The following is a 20998-nucleotide window of genomic DNA, read 5'->3' as shown; positions in this document are numbered from 1 at the left end:
TCTAATTCTTTTGGGAACGTTTGGATGTCGCTCGAAAACAAGCGGAAGGCCATTGCAGGCGTTATGCCATTTCCTGAAATTGAACATTCAGAGAATGTGGTATACAAACATAGCTAAGATCTATTCAGAGTGGTGCCATAAAGAATGATTGAAGGACAGGTCACGTAAGCTTATAAAAGTGAAGAACAACTCTGACGTTTTTTGGTAAGCGGAAAAGGTACTGCAAAGGGAAGCGTCACATGATGGATTCAATAATGGACTCTTTCGTTTGCTTTTACTAATTGGAACTGGCAGGTGGCGTTTAGCAGTGGCACCCAATCTTGGTGTTGGTTAAATCATGAAGAATACCAATAGATGGATAAGTGGAGGGTTATAAAAGTACAAAACTATAATTTCTCATGGCATTTCCATTCACGCATGCGCGGCAGTTCGCGAGCAGACGAACAATTTAAAGAGCCTTGCTCAGTTTAGCTATATCCAGCCAGATACTAGTAGAACCCCAAACATTGTTTTGATAAGTACTGTCACATTGCGGTTGCAGGTTTTCACTAAATATCAAGTAGGTAACGGGTTTGATCGTGTTAAATGTTTGATTTTTCGATTCGAGTCTATTTATGTGTCAGAACTGAAATCGTACTTTAAGAACTTTCAAAACACCACATAACTTTTATTAACAATTGATTACTTTTACAACTATCAAAATCTGGTTAACCATTTAAAGGAGAACAAAGCTCATCTTTTAGATTTCCGCAATTTCAACTTCCGGTTTTGCTTCTGGTTTTTTAATGTCAAATAACTCCTTATTTGTTGGTCTGTCAGAAAAAAACATTCACATTTTCGTGATTCTCGTCCAATTTGGGGTCGATTCCATGCATCAGCTCAAAATACCGGAAAATCGTAAAAAAACGCAAATTTTCCTGAACATTTGAAATTTTCTGTTCATGAAAAATCGCGATTCTGGTCAAATCCGACTTTTGGCTAAAAACACGTCATTTCCAACCCCAAATTTCATAAGGATCACGAAAATCCTACTTGTTTGGTTATGGGATCACTATTTCCTGAGATATTGGCTACTTCCGGGAAATTGTCCTGACAATTTGCAAAAAGTAAAAAATGGGCTGTATTATTCTAACAATTTCAAATGTTTTTCTTGCATGCATTAGGGTGTTGCAGCTTTTATTCCGTGTTTTTCTTGCTATCAACAGTTGATCCTACGAGCAACGACAGTTTCTATTTTCTTTGTGGGTTCCATGCGGAAAATCTAGATGTCGTTACCCCTGGCAGACGGGGGGCGCTAACGTCTGCTAACGTCAAAATTGTCTATTTCCCCCCGTCAGCTAAGGAGTACAAAGTACCTATGTTATAGTCTTTCTTTTCCTCTTAGTGTCACCTTAGTTAGACTTGTAGTTACTTGTCTCATCATTCTGGATTTACGCAACGACGACATTTGGTGTTGCACGTTTCTTCGCTGTTTTATTGTCCTTTGTATAGAGCGTAAGTTCTTCTAATAGACCAACATATCTGCGAGCAAGGATCTGCTTAGGGACAGTGAGACATCAGCGAATACAACAACGGAACCATATCCAAATTGTAGCACAAAACTTGTACAGCTGTGATACCTCCCAAACACCTATGCAGTTTGGAATGCTTGTCAGGCGAATGGTACAGTAACATCCCATAAATATCAATCAACTGCCTTATTCACTTTTTTATTTTGTTTTTCTAGCAGATTAATGTAAAAGATGTCAAATGTTAGACATGTGGAAAAGGCCTGATAGGATGTGTGGGCGCCTTTGGTAACATATGATTTTTCATGTTGGCTACACCAAGGCAGTAATAACTGTGCTGCAAACAATCTGCAAAACATGCTTGTCTGTCCATCTCAGTGATGAGATGGCAAATTTGTTGAGTAAATCTGACTAAGGAAGCAAATCTGAGAAGTGTTCCTAAAAGTAACTTGTCCCAGTGTGATTTTCATAGCAATCCATCATTTGTTCCAAAGATTTTTTTATGAAGCTACAACATAGAAGGTTGGCCACTTCTTACAGTAGAAAACCATTTGGGGTGCACCATTTAGATAAATGATTAAAGATTTATTATTTTGCAGGTCTTGACCCAGTAAGCATCATACGGGGAGTTCCTATGTATGAAAGGAACTTTCTTCAGTATTGATACTGGGATAAATGACTTTGTTCTCATCAACTTTCAGTTTAAAGAAACCATTAACTCCTCAAAGACCACAAGTACACCTGTTACCACCACCCGGTTCCAAATCGATGATTGCTTGGATTCTAGAAAAAAACAATGCTCGGTAAAGTAAATTTTACAGTTGCCAACCACAATAGTTCCGCACTGTAATAAAATCTCGGTCAGTGACTCGGTGACTTGAACGAGGTAGCATAAGTTATGCAACTCTTTACATCAAACCTTTTTAAAAGGAAACCCCAGGGGGAAAAAAATAAAATAAAAAAAAAAAGGAATGGACACAGGTAACAAGTTTAGAGAGACTTTTATAAAAACACCTTAAAACCCTTTTTTTTTTTTAAAAAAAATAAAAAAAATTCCCCTAAAAAAAAAAAAATTTTTTTTTTTTTTTTTTTTTTTTTTATTGATCCCAACATCTCATGCAAGATGCAACCACCATTGATTGATGGTTTAAAAACGTATTTTAGGATATGCAAACTATGGCACTGTAATTTTTTTATAATACTTCCCATTTTTTTCGTATTAAAAAATAAAAAAGAAAATGAGTTCAGAAGTTGCCCAACATCTATGGAAAAATGACTTGATTGATGGTAGTATTTTGTTCCAAGACTGTTGAATGTCTATTGTGAAGGTTTATCAGATAGTTGTACTGACACCACCTATCTTTTCTAGAACCAGCTATATTTAGCAGGTTGGCTTTATTGGAGAACTGTTAAACATTTGATATTCATAATGTTCGCAAGGCTTTTAAGAAAATAGTTTTCATTGCACTGGCGACAATTCGGAATGGCGAGGTGCGAATGAATCGGATTAAAAGTCAGCGTGGAAATGCAATAGGTAACAAAAAGTTTATGAGTTGTAGTAATTTTTGATATAAAAAATTGTTAGTTCCGCAGCTGGCAAGAAATGAGAGGACGATTGGTGATGAGACAATTTATTCTAATCGCTGTAACTCATGGACACGTCGACATTCGTGGTAATCAAACTTAGAACGTCTGCAATGCGAAATTTTTCACCAATATAAAGGAAAGCTGCAAACATATTTTCAGCATTTTTAATAAAAAAATAAGCGCGTTCATTCCCTTCAACCAATTGTCAACCCGAGGGCAAATAAATAAAAAATGTCCGCTTAAAATAAATACTATTTTCAAAAGATTTTTGAATTTTTAGCTCCGTAGGAACCTTCCATACGTCACTTTTATTGTAGCTGACAGTGACTGTAATTATGGCTTACTTAGCCCATGCTTATCCAGAGCTGCCTTCTTGATCCCCGCCCTAAAAACTATCATCTTCAAAAGCTTCCAGGTTTGTTGTGGTCGTAGAACAGCAGACGACGAAGGTGGGGAAGCAACAAAGCAAATAAGAAATTCATTCATTTCGTTTGAAGTACGTACTACTCGATTTGAACAGTTCAAAGCGGCATTGTACCATCGGGCAGAATCCAAACGGTTGATGCATTGAAAATGTCGGAGCTCTGTTGATGAATTTTCACCAGCACTCTTCCACAAGACGCGCGCGAAGCAAACGATAGCAAAGGAGATATGGACTTGAATTGGTTGTTTACCACCCGTGGCTTTCCCGCATCCCAGGATTAGTCTTGTACACCTTTTGCACTTGTACAGAGCGTTCGGGAACGAAATTAGTTGTGGATGGGTTTGCTGTTGACAAGCAAGGTTTGTTATCAAAAAGCATGCTGTACGTTACAAACCCCCATTTTGATACTTTTCTTTTCTACAGGGAAGGATTTTTACTACCAAACTAGATAGGAATGAAATTTGTTGTGGCTGGTTTGGTTGTTGACAAGCAAGGTTTATTATCAAAAAGCATGTTGTACATTATGAACCCACTTTCATACTTTTCTTTTTTACAGGGAAGGATTTTTTTACCAAAGTAGACAGGATATTTATTCTTAATCCCACAATGTCTTGGTAATAAATCGTAAGAAAATGCCAAAAAGATTTCACCGTATTAATAGACGTATCAGCAAAATTGTAATACTAACTCGTGTTTTTTCGTTTAATGTAGACTACAAATCATGCTGAATTAGAATAGTATGTTGATCGAGGCTGGGTGCCAAAGCAATGGAGGATAATTGTAAGCGCGATTGGAAATCTCCATGATTTATTAACGTTCTCTCATGTTACGGTATTTTATTAAAGACAAATTGAAGTGTATATCTGGGCTCCCTTCTTTTCTGTGGCCCCGTTTCCCCTTGACTCATAATAAGCCCGTAGGGGGTCATGCCCCTACTGTACGGTATATATAAAAACAACATATATCGAGGTTTGGAGGGCTCTGGCCGGAAAGGGGACGTGGGGGTCCTCATAGTTCGATGAAATGCTTATGGAGGGCTATGTCGCTACCCACAAATCCGAATTAAAGGTTAATCGCTCCTGTAAAAATGTTCCAAATCTTCAGCTCTTCTTCCGGCTTCTCTTAGCCAAGCACTGGGTAATCTCCCCGGTGAGTCAATTGAGGCAGTGTCTCCCCCTGCCTTGGTTGACAGCAATTTTTGAAATGGTTATTTAACCTTTTAAAAGTTGCAAAATATTTTTTCATGTGGAGAATTATCAATACAAATTTTGTTTTACATTAATTTTGAAAAATTTGTTTTTCGTACTTACTTTGTTTTCACACTCTATACATTCCTGACATTTACACTTTTTTCTTTTAAGGATTGGACTCTTAACACTGCTGAGATGGCCACTGATGTGCAGTTCTTGTACTGCGAATTCCCGGATTGCCTTTGAATTATTGCCGATGACATCTCAATTCTGTAGTTGGTAGATATCTGTTGAACATAGTTGAAACTCATATTTACCAGAGTTTTGTTTACCTGCAGAATAATTTTGTTTTATTCATTAATAATTATTTTATTCAATCTTTGTATATATTGGATTATCCGGTTTATTGAAGTAGTTTCACAGAATTTAATTTAACTCTTTCGGGGATCGATCCCCAAACTTTCGGTGTGCATTGCCGATGCTCAACCGTTGAGCCATGAGTTATAAATAATTATTCACTAATATTAGAAGGCACGAAAAGATAATAAAGGCAATTTTTATAGGCTCGTAAAATTATGTGCTAACCTGACTGATGTTATATAAGGATCATAGCTCTGTGGTAGAACGTTGGTGTATGGATCTAAAGGTTTCGGGTTCAAATCCCGTCGGAAGTTTAGCACATTAATTCATGGTAAATCGTGTCGCATTTCACTTAGATGTATTTATTATAGACATATTAAAAAGGAAATTGTCTTGAATCATGCTACAAAAATTATTCTAAGTCCAAATTTGTTAACTCAATTAACACGAAAATGTAGACAGCATGTTACTGTGACTTATAGCTCAGTGGTAGAGCATCGGCACGGTACGCCTCAGGTTAAGGGTTCAAATCCTAACAGACACAACCGAATTATTAAAATAATCAACAGTTTCAATTGAATGAATATTTATTACAATCTGAAAAATGTATGAGATCTCTCGGCTGGGGAAGACAATGGTTAAAGTCCGTTGCAAAGTGTTCAAGTAACTCAGTCACGCCGATAAATCGAAATGAACAATTTATTAAAATTTATTATTGAGAATTGTATTAAAGATTACCAAAATATCCGTCCCATTACTTCGTAATGGGGAAGTTTCTCGACCCGACTAGCTCCTGGGAAGGTAGACCCCTGGGAATGTTGGAAGCCCAGGACATCAGGAACCCACGTGGAATCGAACCACGGACCTTCGAGTTGCTAGTCGGATGCGATACCTTTCTGGCAACCCCCCCTATATCCCCCCCATTGATATTTGATCCCCTATGTACAATTTTGCACAGTTACCTTAATGTGTTGAAGACTTAGATTACAATGTAGTATCTCTCATAGCTCAATGGTAGAGCGATGGACTGGAATACGATGTAAGCTAGGTTCGAATCCCATTCAGCTGTAGTGGAATTCAGTGTCTGTAATGGATAATATGTAGTGACATTAATTAATCGTTTTTTTTTTTTAAAAAAAAAAAAAAAAAAGGGGGAAAAATCATGAGTTGGGTTCGTTTTCCATCTGAGTTGTAATGTTCCAGTATATGCGACCAATAGCCACGTTGAAGAATAGAGCTTTACAAGTCTTTGGTTAAGGCACTCTAATTTTACTTTGAGATTTTGTTACTCATAAATCAGAATTTTCCCAATGAAATTTATTTTTACATTGGAACGTAACTGAACTCTTTAGGGAATCGAACCCTAAACCTTCTGCGTACCGCTCCGATGCTATACCGTTGTGCCATTAGACATACACTTTGAATTTCAACTTTTACCATGAACTTAAAGGAAACTTGTAATAATAATTTCAAGTAGCCCAAGGTAAATTACTAAAACGCTTGTAAACTGTCGCTGAATAACGTAAATAAAGTAAATTAGCAAACATATTATATCTTTTCGTAAAGATAAAATTTAAAAAAAAGATAAAGATAAGAATGGATATAGATGCCCTGCACTCGCGACGAGTTATCACCTGTAGAAGTGCTTTATGGAGAAGGGCAGCACGAACGGCGGAATCGACTCCACCGCTTACTAGCATGAGCACGATCTTATCACGTCCGACCATGCGCCGGATGTAATCGTTACACTGCTGCTCGCGTTTCTCCAATGTGAAACCTCCTTGCAATCCACAGATTTCGAATAAGAAGGCATGCAACATTTTTCGTCCTGTAATTTGACACCAGCCATTAAGATCAATGTTTCGCACTCAATGGAAAGGAAACCAACATACCGTTTTCAGTCAAATCATGGAACTGGACTCAGTAATATCAGCAATAGCGGAAATAATATGATGTGAAGATTTTGCGACGTAACGCAACCCTTCTGCAACCTTGTCTAAGCTGTCACAATACCATTTAACCATTTACCATGTAATACCATTTGCCGAGTCTCTAAGCCTTTAAACAATAGGCACTCCGTTTCTACTTGGATCTCAAATTGCCCATCGCGAATATTTTTCTCTCCACTGTTCCACCTTAACAGAACAAAACAAAAACATAACAACATTCAAATTACTTTACTACATTATTGTTATTTCTGACATACTAAATATTACTGAGAAAAACAATTTGTATGATAAAAATGTGATATAAAACAGAATTGTTTACCTAACTCCTTATTGAGTATTTGCTTGCCAAATAAATTCTCAGCACTGGAAGACCTCAGCCTGAAGTTTATTGGATTGTATAGTGGGGCATAAACCACGTACACTGAGTTAGGACCTGTGCAAAAGTAATATAAAGTTCTTTTTTGGCTCAACCATTTCATCGATTTGACCCTGAACATCTGTATACACTTCTATGTTTCCAAAAGTTAAGTGTAACAATAACATTAAGCAGAAAAGCCAACTAAAATATTCTGTGCTTTGTTTTTGGTTTCAGTCTTTACCTCCTGAAATTAAAATTGCTTTATAGCCTTGTTAAAGCAGAAAGGCATCTGTGGTTTCCAGGGCTAGAATATCAGATTCCACACATTGTTTCCTGACTCTGTTATCAATAACCTAAAATCTAAATTTTTTAAATTAGTAAACTTTTATATCATTTATCACCCATGGTTGTGTGGGTGGGTGTCTGCCTAGGAAGCTTGTGGAATAAATCTCCATTTGTGAAAACAAGTGATCTAAAGGTATAGGTCATATGTTATTTCATTTTACCAATTTACATTTTGTTTAAAAAACTATTAACGAATCCCTAACAACTAGGACACATCTGATGAACCATGAATTTCTCCTGCAGACGATCCACTAAACAGTGTGGCCATCTATCGGTAAGATATCTAGTTTTATTTGATTAATTAAGCCCGACATTTTAAGACCGACTTATTGTATACAAAATCGGCTTAGAATTTTGACTTGGAATTCAATAAAACTAAACCTATAGAAGTATTAGTTTTCCATTCAATTAATCGATATTTGGATGAAACGGAACCAGAGTAGCAAACAATCTTATCCAATTTAAAAAAGGGCAGCACTTTTTTTTTTTTTTACAGTTGGTTTAACGAGAAAACCAACGATTTAATCGAAATCAACGTTCAATTTGGGTTATATTATATATTATATATAAAAATTTAAAAAAATAAGTACTTGACTGACATAGGAGGGCAGCATTGGAAAATGATTTGAACAAAATACCACATTATAGTTGAATTCTCGAAGACGTAGTATGTAAAACCAAATAGTCGTAACACCATTAGTGGTCACAGCAGGAGTTAAGCTTGGGCGTACGGGGATTGTCCATTTGTTATAAGGTAAAATGATCCACGAGCGCTGGAAAACGTAAAATTGTTGAGCTCAATTTAGGGCGGGAATTTTAGTAACAAAACTTACTTGACATTAACATTTTCGCCCATGAATGCATGGTTGTTCGAAGCACAAGAACCATTGACGTAATTTTCCCAAGTGCTGCAACGTAAAGAGTCGAAAGCAGTTAGATTTGTAATGGATTCCACGAAAAAAATTTATCACACAACAATGACTTCAACAGGATAACCAGGTTCAGGATTCAACACGAGAAAATGAATATCTTCATCAGGAATCCCTTCAAAGAAAAGAAGGATCACCAGTAGATTTAGCATGCTGATCAGACCACAAGAAACCCATGGCTTTCCTTTTTTGTGGAACTGCGCATCATTTTTCAAAAGTCATTGTGTGTGAATTCAAAATAACTTTGTTTGATCCTTTGGTACTGCTACAACAGTGGCAACTGGTTTATTTTTAGCCCTTTTCAGGCATTTTCACATGTCCACTATTTGGCATCTTTTTCTCACATCCCCTAGAAATAAATGTATTTAAATAAAGATTTATATTTATGGAGTGCTAGAATGCCATTTACCTGTCAAGTATTCTTCTCTTTGAAGGCTTTCATCAGGATGAATAATGGCTGTTCAACTTCTGAATTACAACTTGTAAATATGCTGGATTTCGTATTTCTTGAGCCTTCAATCCTGAAACTTATTTTCTAGATCACAGTTGTATTAATCAGCTAAAAGAATATAAAATAATGATTATTGTGGGATAAGGTTTGTTATCATCTAATATTATATAATACATAAGATTATTGGTATGAAGATTGGGTAAAACTTACATTTCAGTTTCACAATAATGTCCTTTAACCATTACGTATTTGTTTTGAATCTTTATTTTTGTTTTTCTCCTGAAATTTCTGATGCAAAAACGAACTGTTTACTGGTGAACACGAAAGGTCAGCTTAAAGCAGGACATAAGAAAGTTACCCAAAAGTCCGCAACGAACGCCACGAGTCATGTGGCCCATTTCTGCATTTTACTTTTTTCTTGTTTTTTGCATTCATATAAAAAAGAACTATGGTCTCAATGCAAAAATAAGCTTGATTTTCATAATCTTCGTTGATTTCTGAATCGAAATCATGAATTTTTACTACATCTAAAATTTTGTCAAAAATGAAAAAGTGGGAAAGCCTTCTCATTTTCGTCAAAATCTCCCCAAAAACGATATCTCTTGGAATTCCATGAAAATCAAACATTTGACTCAAAATTCAACGCTGATTTCGGAAAATTGATTTGTTTTTTTTTTTCGTCAGACTAGTTACTTCTTCAATAGACGGAACAAAAGTGCTGTTTGCGCAACAACTTTGTCTTTCCGTTTTTGTTTTGATTTTCACTGAAATAATTGTAAAAACGTATAAACAAATGTGTTGCGCTACAGGCACTTATCTTCCATTTATGAGATATTTTCTGTTTCTTTTTAGTGCAACCATCGCTTATTTCGCATCAAAAAACAAAAAATTGACCAGGGAGCGTCAAAGGATTTGATGTGGCTGATAAATTGTGGTATTAAGCTTGCGGCCAAGTGTTAGAAAAATAGTCTTTCTAATAGGAGACTCATCTCTTTTGCTGGATGTGAACTCTTTTTGGCCTTCCTAGTGACCACCAACGTCTTTGTTTGTTTATTTTACTATGATACAAGCGTACAGCACGCGCTTTTACAGAACAATTCACAACGCAGTCCCCTATTTCAGGTAGTCGAGCAAACTAGGAGGGGAGAATAATAGCCGGTGAAGATTGGAGCCAATTGAAGGAGGAAAAGCGAGAATAAGGGTATTGTTATTGCTAATTAGATGCAGTAGTAAACGGCGGTGCAGTATGCAAAACAAACTCGAGGGGGTTTAGAACGAAAAACGAGGAGAGGTTATAGTATTGACATACGAATAAATGGCCTGGAGAAAAAGACTGGACAAGACTTATTGTCATGCCCACATTTGGAGCGTGCAGTGAAGCACTACAACAATCGCAACAACAACGGGCAGACGATGAATCGCAAATGGGAATAATAACCCGACGCCCGGGGAGTTTAGCGATTCTGATCCATTGTTGTTCGACTCGTCAGTTGGCTGGCCAACGGAGACTGATCCTATCCGCGAAGAGTCTACCATAGCTTTAATACTTCCACCAACGCTTCCGGCTTCGTGTCCGTTGCTCCCCGATGGTTGGTTGTTCTTGTCTGTACAATAGATGTGCGAAAGAAAATATGTTATTTGTCGTATATACGTAAAAAGCGAACAACATTCCAAGTAGGAAAACGTTATGTCCACTATTATGTGACAAGAATAACGACTGACCGTTTGCTCCTGTCTGACGAAGACGGTATCAGACGAAACTTACCGCGAATTTTGAGCAGGGCATTGTCCGATTGTGAGTCATCCATTTCCGAATCATAGGGAGGGTCTAGGTCGACGGACGAGCGCGGCACAGCCGGAACTTCTGTAAACACGATAAAAATCCCATTCATTCAAAAATGCTACCGGTAAAAATTTGCGATTTTTAAAACGGATAGTGAAAGAGGCGTTGAAATCCAACGGCCTGTGAGTCTGGAACACCAAATAAAGCATTGGGATAGTTCTGTTTCACCTAACCGCGGGTAATTTCATTGAAAAGCCGGTCGTATCCTTCAGAATCCTACCAACTGCAGGCCTGTTCTGCTTTCGATCGTCTATAGTTCCGTCAAACCGCTCACGTAATGGAGTAGGCTTTCACGAGAACTTCACGGTGCTGTTTCGAATTGCGCCTCAAGCAGATGTCCATCTCCAGCACGTCATAATACGGAAATATGTCGTCCCGATCGATATGCTAACCAGTTATGATAGCATCTAGATTACATAGAGAGGCCAGCCCCTATAAATGGTGGTTCTACCATGGGATGGAAGGGTCCAAAACAACAGATAAAACAATTCTCTTTTTGCCTGGTTACCATATAGCCGGATCATGCCGTCCGTCTCTCCTAGTGAATTGCGCACTATACATCGGTATCCGCCGAAAAATTCGGCAGACAGATTGCGGATATTCAGAGTCATGGTCATTTTATATTCGTTTTCCAGCGTAACCGTCATCGTGAAACGAGAATCTGTTGAATAAAAAGGCCAAAAATGGATCATTTAATCGACCAGAAAAATAGGCTTTAAAAATTCTGGTAAAATCCTTCGTACTATCTATGATGATTTCTCCGTTTTCCGTGGTCCAGTAAACGATCGGTACTGGGAAGGCTTCAATCTGGCAGACGAGTGAGACTTGCTGTCCAACAACAGTCCCTTCCAGTTGATTGGGAATCCAAAGGACTGGAGCAACTGTGAACGCAAAACAAAATAGAAGATGACAGCGGAGAACAATTTTCAACTTAGGACACAACCCAAATGAAAAGGAACGTATTTACATTGAACATTGAGGACTATGCGCTTTGAAACCGATGGTGGTACACCATTGGAAGCGATGCACAGATAAGCTCCAATGTGAAGCCGGGAAACGCGCGGCAAACCTAGGACCTCGCCATCAAAAGAGTTGGCTACACATTCCAATATAAACCATAAAATATCAGAAAGATCAATTTTTAATGAGCAAAAAAAAGCAGTTTTTAAATATAATTGTGACAAATTTAATTACACTTTAGTTTGCCTCTGGTAATGGAAGCGCCATCCTCACGCCTCCACAAAATGTGAGGCTGCGGATGGCCACTGGCTGCGCACGTCAGCGATACGTTAGATCCTTCACGGACTATCGTATCCGTACTTGATTCACTATCGATGATATCTGGAGGCACTAAAAAACAACATCGTACTACATACCACTGGACAACTGGAAAACAAATACGTAAAAAAGAGGGGGAACGTAAAAGTTACCTACGACTTCGATGTAGGCTTCCTGGTATCGCATAGGATCTGTGTTGATCTATTTAAAATCCTAAAAGAATAGCAATCTCTTTGAATTTCAATCACAATAATACCTGGCACATGTAGAATCCTCTATCGGATTCGGCGACGTTGCTGATCTTCAAGTCCCAATTGCGACCATCTGCCTGCGCCAGTCCGATCCTGTAATTCCTTGTGATGACTTTGTTGTGGATGGTCAGGATAGAGTGGGTGTCCACTCGTACCCATGCCACCTATGGGCACGTCAAAGATAAACAAGCCGACATTGAGTTATCCACGTAAAAACCGGTCAAAACACAAAGAGAAAACGACGGATATAATCCGTAAATGCACTCCACGCTCCGGTAGACCTGATGCATTCCGCAATGGATACATCATTACATTCTCCTCTATTTTCTACCAAATGTTTTTGTTTCGTTACGTACGAACATCCTTCCTTGAATGGAATATAAACACATCCATTCGGCGGATTAGTCGTGCAGGTTATTCCGCTCGCCGACACAAAAATACAGAGAAAATGAGAAGAAAAGAAGGCTCGTTTTCTGATCATCAGAACTCATTCGACTGTGTACCTAAGATCCGTAGGGTGGTGTGTGCAATATAGTCAGGATCATCAGAGAAATGAAAGAACCCCCCCTCGCCCTGTACTTCTATTCTATATTTACAAGGCCGTGGATAAAGATTTCCATTTTACGCTAGCGGCGCATAACTGAGTAGATGCGTCCGGTTGCATCCGTCCCGCAAGTCCCGAGATTAGAAAAGAAAAAAACGGGGCCAACCTGCACCGTATGGAACTCATGTGTCTGTCGGATTCATTTCGATGAGAAAAAGACGCGTGAGATCTTTGCCCGTCTTAGTGTATAGATATTCTAATACCGACACAAAAAAAGGGAGAGAAAATGGAGCAGAGCGAGTAAGAATATAGAGTTCGGTGACATCTCGTCTGTTGTCTTTTACGCCCGCTCGCTTTTCTAGATGCATCATTGTGTATGCAATAGACGCATGACTAGGCTGATGCTTGCGCTGGCTTCAGAACGGAAGACAATAATTAGCAGGGCAGTCCGACTGGAAAGATTTGTAATGGTCGAACGTGAGCGTCAGCTGTCGCTGCTTCTCTATCTCTCTAATAAAGACGAGAAATTAAGCCAACGAAGACCACCCCCACCATCGCGCGTACCTACATGTTGGTCTAATAGGAACTGTCAACGCGTATGTCACCGACAGCTTCGAACCCCGCATTCCAAATCAACCCATGTGGAAGATTTGAAAAAGGAAATTTAATAAAAACGGAGAGAGCATCTGAGTCAAAATTGCGCCTCTATCAAAAGTTGTTTAGTTACTTTTAGGTCTTCGTGTCAAGAGGAAACGAGCACAAGTAAAACTCGTTTTATCAAATACTTAAAGTACATGGGGGATGGACGATTACATTTCCCCCGACTTTCCCATAATAATTGTTTAATACCTTGAATTTCTGGAGATTGTCGACGACGCAGTGTAACGTGGCATCGCGCCCAGCTACTACCGTAACATTATTAACAGGCTCGGCAAATCGTGGCAGAACTATCAAGGCATTGCAGACATAAAGAAAAAAGGGGAAAAAAGTATTTTCAGATCAATAAATCAAAGAGACTGGATAAAAAAATAAATAACTCAATTGCAAGTGTCTTTCAATCGAGTATTCAAGTTATAAGGGCCATTGCCTAAATTACGGGCTATAATTTCGCGAGACAGGGCACATTAGCATGCAGGTGTTGACATCGTCAAATCTGCGGTTCGGGTGACATCTTAAGAAGCGTAACATAACAATCCGAAATGCATAACTTACCAAAATCGTGGCCACCCATCGGATACGAATATTCGTGGTCGTTGAGTTGTTTCGAAGTCCACAGTTCTGCGAATCAAAATAAAAGAATTATCAATAAATAAGTATTTGACAGGTTCATAATCCATAAATTTTGGATCGGAAAAAGGAGGACATAACGGGCACATAGTTGCTATATACGCCATGAAAATAAGTAAATAAATAAGCGAATTGATTTTTTTTTTTTTTTTTTAAAGAATACCGGACATGCATCTATCGCTCCCACACTCTGGCGTATAAGAGGGAGCGTCCATCGAATTACCACGTGATCGAGCAAGCGGATAGGCAAAGCAATGAACTTATATAGAGTATTACCTACTGGTGTACTCGTAATGCGAGTAGTTGTAGCGAATAAGAGATGGGCTACAAAGTGATTTTGTTATTGAAGTGTGCGCCAAGAAATGAGAAAAGTAGGGGACGCAAGTCGAATAAATAGACATGAGGGATGAAAAAAACAGAGTAATAAATAAGAGCGACTCGACAATCTCGTGACTTCTAAGGTCAACTCAATTGTTCGATTCCTCCCATATCCACATCTATTGTTGTTTGTTCTGTGGAAGATACTGGACAACGATGGCAACTCATTTCTTTTTCTCAAATCATTTTCGTCTCATCATTCTTTTTTAATCCACCCTTTTTTTTTTGTTCTCTTATTTATTGTTGTTCTCACGAGCTTCGTCCGTCAATGATATTTGCTCAGCGGATTTTTTTTTTCTCTTTTACTTGGCAGAGGGTGGGATCCGGAGGAACGGATGAAGAAAAACGGGTACGACAGGCTGTTGAAACCATTTATCTTTTTACATTTCAAATCTATTGATTTTTTTTTTTTTTTTGCTTCTTCTTCTTCTTTCATCACTGTTTCCGGTGTATATCTAAGATGCTCTCTCGATCAAATGGAATGCCAAACACGAAAATAAAAATAATAAAATCCAAAAAGTTTCATACCAGATTGACTTTGAGCTACAGGATAAAAAATAAAACATATTTTCAAGTATTGCAGTCAAATAACAATAACAATAATACTCTTGATAATAATACAGAAGCCTAGAGCTAGACTTATTCTTTTGCATCCTGTTGGCTTTCCAAGAGTTATTAAACTACACAGACTGTGATAGCAATACATTCCAATGGCGCCCCGTTCAAACGCGGAAAAAGAAGCAATGGGGAAAGAGCGAAAAGTATAGGGAAAAATAATAATAATAATAATAAAATCAATAACAATTGAAAGTGAAACCATTCGGAAATATGCCTTGTTCGCTTCACCAAGATGTTTCCCAGCTACACGCCTCATTTCTTATCGTTTGCAAAATGTTATCTGGCTTCTCAGATATACGTTAGCTTAACAAAATAAACTGTCATCATTCTTCTCTATTTTTTAAAAAGCATTATTGACAGCGCAGGTGCCACTCTCCATCAAAGTGAATCTCTATACAGTAAAATGGCTTACTATTGTCAAGGGCGTCCTGATGGCCGTCGTCTTCGATCGTGGGCTGTTGCTGATTCGTCGCCATTCGCGAATGGTGCCGAGAACCTGTGAAAACGGAAAAGGCTTTTCAATCAATTCCGGCCGCCATCTGCTGTCAAGAAGTTTTAGACAGTAATTTTACATTGCGATACTATACAAGTTAGGGGAATTGCTAATAACGAAGGATGGCAAAATATTTAAAAACCTGAAAAGAGCTTTACTTACTGAGAGATCTAAGTTACAAATTCAGTGAAATTCATTATTTCTACGTAATGGAAAAGACAATAAAGCTGTTCTAGAAATCTACACGTACGTTGAATCACGCTAGTCCCACCCATCCCCTCCCCCCAATCCCAACCAAAATAAATGTCAAATCCTAGGTGGATTAACTTTTTCAGGCTTCATCACCCAGTGGATGTACAAAAGATTGTGGCCAGCAAAATGTAGTTTGGCCATCCCTCTTGTCCTGCTTTCAACTTTTGTCGGCGGGAGGAATAACAACTTTTTTTCATGGCACACGAATTGAATCGTAGACAACGAGCAAAAGGCAAACAAAACATTCTTACCTTGACAGGTGCTAATGATGACCACGCAGAAGAATAAGATGAGGCGATGATGATCCGTTGACATGATTGTAATTGCAGCAAAACTTGTTCGAATCTTGCGAAATTCTTCAGAATTGGTAGCGCTCAATCAAGTCCGTAACGAGCCACGGCTTGTAAATCACTTTGACAGAAATTACACGCATCTCCCAGAAGATCAGTAGTTTGTTTGTTTGTTTGTTTTGTTTTTTTTTGCGTATCAAAACAGTTATAGACTGAGGTCAATATTTTTAGTTCAAACAAAAGACAGATGGCGTAGAAAAAGTCGGTTGCGTCCCACCAGAAGGTTGCTACTATACAAACTCATATGCGAACGGTAGCCGCGTGTAATATACAAGTTGGTTGTTCCCGCTCCAAACACAAGTACCCCCCCTCAAGATCGTAGGATGCGGGCGAAACGCGGGCCGGCACGGCGCAGCTGTACAAATGTTACCGGAATAATTTCCCGCCAATAATCCACAGACGTGCGCGCACACGGTGAATTTATAGCGGGGACGTTCAATTTGATTTATTTTTAAAACTCTTTCACGATGAAAAATGTATAGAGAAAAATGACGAGACCGAGACACACACACAAAAAAGATACATTTTTAATGGGGTGAATAAATTAAGGCAGGAAATGAAACGTTGGCTGGTAGATGGCACCAATTGCGGATCGTAAAATTCTGATTATCATCTCTATTTGATTGAATTTTCGTTGAAGTGTCTAACGTTTGCCTGATTAGTGGATTGAACTTTGGAAGGAGTTTGATCCGGGGGTGGAAAGCAAACTTAAATGACGACATCATTTACCGCTCCATCAGACCGGAATTCGGTTACATCCGTATGTGTTTCACGGCTAAAAACATTTGATGCCTGACGAGATGTATGTCACTCTACCAACGAAAACTATCAGAACGAAAAACTCCGCGTAAATGACTGAAGAAGGGAGGGTCTGATTCGATTGAAAACCATGATCAAAGTCGATAGAAAAACGTAGCAAGAAGTGCTACGTATCAAATGTCGACGAGGTGAGAGATCCTCCCTTTTTTTTCCCTTCATGTGAGTGGATTCACGACCGCCATTGATCTACCAAGAGTGTAGGTGGTTCAACAGATTCCAGTGGCACACCCAGCGCTCTACTCTATGGCTGAGGTTGACCAAAGAACCCCCAAGGCCGGAAGAAGTCCTAGGTGGGACTTTTTCAAATAAAAAATAACAAAATAGAAAGAAAAAAAAAAAGGAAAAAAAGAAGTCCGGGATTTCCCAAAGGTAACGTTAAGTCGCCGCGCTCAACTGCATGGTCAAGTACGTGGCGAGAGACTCGTGTCGAGCAGATTTCACTTGATCTTTTTTTTTTCTCCGAAAGAGAAGGGAAGTAAAAAAAAAAACTGTAATCTAATTTATAAAAAAAAAAATGCAATTGTAAAGAGAAAACTTGGCAAATTTTGTTCTTGAAAACAGCTGATGCTTCGCTTTAATTCTAATTAGTTTTCTTCTGAAATCTATCGAATATCCATTTAGGTGAAAAGGAAAACAAATCACACAAAAAAAAACTCCCGACAGTTTAGGAGAATAATCAAAAAAAAAACAGCGCAAAAGTGTCGTGTTAGTATCCCATTGCAAATTCGCAGGTGTGGCGAACCAGTTGATCGCTTTCTGGCGCCCTTAACAACCGCACCAACACCTGGGCTCTTTTGAACGCGACGTGTGACACACGTCGCGTAGTTGTGTAAGCCTTTAAATCTCTCGACGACAATAGCGTGACTTTTATTTTTCGACATTTTTTATTTGTTACATCCCCCCAAGAAATTGAAGTGATTGCTCATGTTAATATAGTCGGACAGCCAAATTTCAGGTCAAGCCAGCACAAATATGCATACAAGATACAACAAAATAAAGAGAATGCACCAGCTGTTTAGTACACGCAATAGAAGTCAGCATCCGACATCACAAACCATCGCTTGATTGCTCTATCCAAAACCTCTTTGCCATCAAGCGAGTTTTGGCGTAGTCTTCCCCCCAGAAACCCAACTTCCAGGACAATTGCAGAAATGATTGAACTTACTGGCGAGACTGCACGCCCATCTGTATCCCCCCCCCTGCTGTACTGTCTATATACTACTTGTAAAACTGTGTGTCTAGTAACGTACCACTTGACTGCCAATGGCCGATCGATCCGTAAGAAAACATCGTACAACTGTTGGAGCAAGTGGCAGCTCCCCGACATTGACGCGGACTAATGGGAATCAAGAGCCCATGCACGTCACGAGTATGAAGTGCGGATGAAGGATACCTTCCGTCCTAGTTACGGAATGGAATGACGGTCCACCTCTCTCCCCTTTTTTTTTATATGATAAAAAAAAAAGGCTGCCGACTCGATGGGCGTAATCATTCCAGAGGAGAGCGGCGCGTCGATCAGAAGATGAGTAACGGAAGCTTTTAAACACGGACACGGACGCGCCATCAGTGAGATAGCAAACTAACAGATTACCACCCTCAAACATGAGAGAGAAGCAGAAACCAGTACGCTGCATTTTTCTTTCTCTTCGTCTAGGAATATCGCCCGACCTTTTTAGCTGACGAATGGTCCGATCAGAAGAGGAACAAAAAAGAGCTACGCGCTTTCTTCTCTTCTATCCTTTTCTTTTCATTGCGAGTTGATGAACGATACATCTGTGCTTTCCCTTCTTCTCACGGCAATGATCACACGATTCTGATCATCACAATCCGACATAGAGAAACCTCTCCGACCTGTCAGTTCACCTCTGATTTCTCTCGGGTTCAATTAGAGATGGAGGAACTTGAACTATTGCTCTTATGGCGTCATGGCAAGGAGTTCCTTGCTACATGCAATACTTCATACACGGAGAGCTCTTATCTAAGGACTTGGTTCAATTAGGCGTCAGCATGTAACTCGTCATTGTGTGGAATAAATTACGCCTTTTTTTTTTTTTTTTTACAAAGTATCCCGAGCCCCAGGCAAAAATAATCGAATCGCGTTGACCGCTCTTATTCGTCCCTCTCCTTCGAATTGCTAATAAAACCATTTCCTATTTTTCGACGCAGAGAGAGAAGAGAGAGCTACTCCGAATCTACATGGTACGTGTCCACGCATTCAAAATAAAAAAAAAAAAAAACGGGGGCGGCTACGCTGTAAGAAGCTTCAAGAGCGGGATACGCCCCCCCCCTTTTTTTTTGCTATTCACACGAAGATGCAAGGTCAACAGATTTTGCTTGTCTGTCGGCCATCTACGGATCAGCAGCTCTCACGCACACAATCATTTCTGAACGGCAAGGAGTTCACCAGCTAGAGCTGTGTCCACATCAATCAATGTGATGTGGAAACCTCTCTCCCACAAGCATGAGGCCGTTCACTAGTTCAAATAAGTGGACACTTTGAGAACGGCAGTTTGCAATTTTCGAAATCCCAACTTCTGCGCATTTTCCTGCACTGAAGAGAAAAGATCTTCTATATTCTCTGGATCGCGCTCCAGGGAATGATGAACGGCTTTGTCAAAACGATCACGCCGGCAGCTGTGAATCCGTTGTTACTTTGCTGCGCTCTGAAGAAGCTAAATCAAATACGGGATTGGCGAAAGAAAAAGGATTAAATGGTGCCGTGCCCCATTACGGTCTTTTTAAGTGTCAAGTAAATTCAAAGATGCCTTTGTTGTTATTAAAACTGCAATTAAAAAAGAAAGTTTTGGGAAAACCAAGATTGTGAATGAAAATTCAACTGAGAATGGAGACAATAAATGCCGCAAATTTGGTAGAAGGCATTACAGCGTGAAAAATCCTTGTTTACACGCAACGCATATCAAGATCGACGCTTTCAAGCTCGGATGAACTCGGCAGGCTTTGAGGCTTTGGTCTGTTATTGTCCTCACTGCTCGTCTAATCTTTACCCGGTGGACGTCACATGCATAAATAATCCCGACCCTGCCTCTTTTATTGGATGCAGTTACTGGCCGCTACATTTTTTTTTTTCGGTAAAAAAATGGTGTCGATTTCTAAGATTTCTCTAGTTGAATAATTAGATTGAAAAAAAAATAAATAAATAATTCACTCGAGATTTTTCTACTGATTTCACATTGAGGTTGGAGGGGACGATGAGGGGGTCGATCACAATCCAGCGGATTGTATAACGGGGTACATACGTATACAACTGGTGATAATTTGTGTATGAGGAATCGTCAGCTGATCGTCTATGGCTTCAGACGACCAGGATTCACGCCCCGAAACTCATAGGAAACCTAAAAGGCTATCACGGGTTGGAATCACATGGGCACTCAAGCTTTCTTTTATAGACCGTTAACCGAACATTGCAACAAGATAGTTTTGGGTGTACAACCCGTACAAAAAATTGAAAAAATTTCAAAGAACAAAAGCACGTAGCTTGTGGTATCGATCAAAAGCCTTTTTCAGGCACTCAGTAGGGGTATTATTTATATCAGCTTAATGCCGTAGAAAGTTTCTCTCGGGGGACAATTTCTTAAATGTTTCAAGATTGGAGCCGAAATCAGGAATGATTACGTAGGCGCTTCAAAATGAAAACCATGTAATGCCTTTCTCGGAAGGCGATGGCTGCAATTCAAATGCTTTCAACAAGATGCCTAAGCATAGTATGGGCAAAAAAATTACTTTTAACAGGATTTGAGTAAAGGAAATGAAAATAGAAGGGGAA

General features: G+C 39.1%; 1 protein-coding gene and 2 long non-coding RNA genes across 8 annotated transcripts; 2 read left to right on the top strand and 1 right to left on the bottom strand.

The window, feature by feature from the left end:
- Positions 1-1357: 1357 nt before the first annotated feature.
- LOC123473839 lies at positions 1358-2344 on the top strand. Its single transcript, XR_006648156.1, has 3 exons — positions 1358-1662; positions 1727-2030; positions 2108-2344. It is a non-coding gene; the product is annotated as an uncharacterized LOC123473839 (long non-coding RNA).
- A 298-nt stretch (positions 2345-2642) lies between these two features.
- On the top strand, positions 2643-4379 carry LOC123473710. Of its 4 annotated transcripts, none has more exons than XR_006647962.1 (7): positions 2643-2653; positions 2878-3042; positions 3094-3544; positions 3616-3878; positions 3943-4013; positions 4076-4133; positions 4231-4379. It is a non-coding gene; the product is annotated as an uncharacterized LOC123473710 (long non-coding RNA). The 4 variants fall into 4 exon arrangements; XR_006647964.1 differs by lacking the exon at positions 2643-2653 and adding an exon at positions 2752-2795 and having other exon boundaries at positions 3102-3544; XR_006647961.1 differs by lacking the exon at positions 2643-2653 and adding an exon at positions 2752-2795.
- A 5746-nt stretch (positions 4380-10125) lies between these two features.
- On the bottom strand, positions 10126-20982 carry LOC116925274 (lachesin). Of its 3 annotated transcripts, XM_032931954.2 has the most exons (12): positions 16297-20982; positions 15713-15796; positions 14230-14295; positions 13867-13964; positions 12479-12637; positions 12375-12423; positions 12139-12294; positions 11912-12040; positions 11688-11825; positions 11453-11605; positions 10867-10965; positions 10126-10705 (listed from the first exon to the last, which is right to left on the bottom strand). In XM_032931954.2, exons 1-12 carry the CDS (start codon positions 16358-16360, stop codon positions 10452-10454), a joined length of 1449 nt encoding a protein of 482 aa, XP_032787845.1. In that variant the 5' UTR covers positions 16361-20982; the 3' UTR covers positions 10126-10451. The 3 variants fall into 3 exon arrangements, with proteins under 3 accessions (XP_032787845.1, XP_032787848.1, XP_045031565.1); XM_032931957.2 differs by lacking the exon at positions 13867-13964 and having other exon boundaries at positions 16297-16419; XM_045175630.1 differs by lacking the exons at positions 15713-15796; positions 16297-20982 and adding an exon at positions 14581-15692.
- Positions 20983-20998: the final 16 nt, after the last annotated feature.

Source organism: Daphnia magna, linkage group LG6, assembly GCF_020631705.1.
Source record: "Daphnia magna isolate NIES linkage group LG6, ASM2063170v1.1, whole genome shotgun sequence".
In the NCBI taxonomy this organism is placed as follows: Eukaryota; Metazoa; Arthropoda; class Branchiopoda; order Diplostraca; family Daphniidae; genus Daphnia; species Daphnia magna.
The sequence above is the reverse complement of the archived record's forward strand: the minus strand, read 5'-3'. Positions and strand labels throughout refer to the sequence as shown.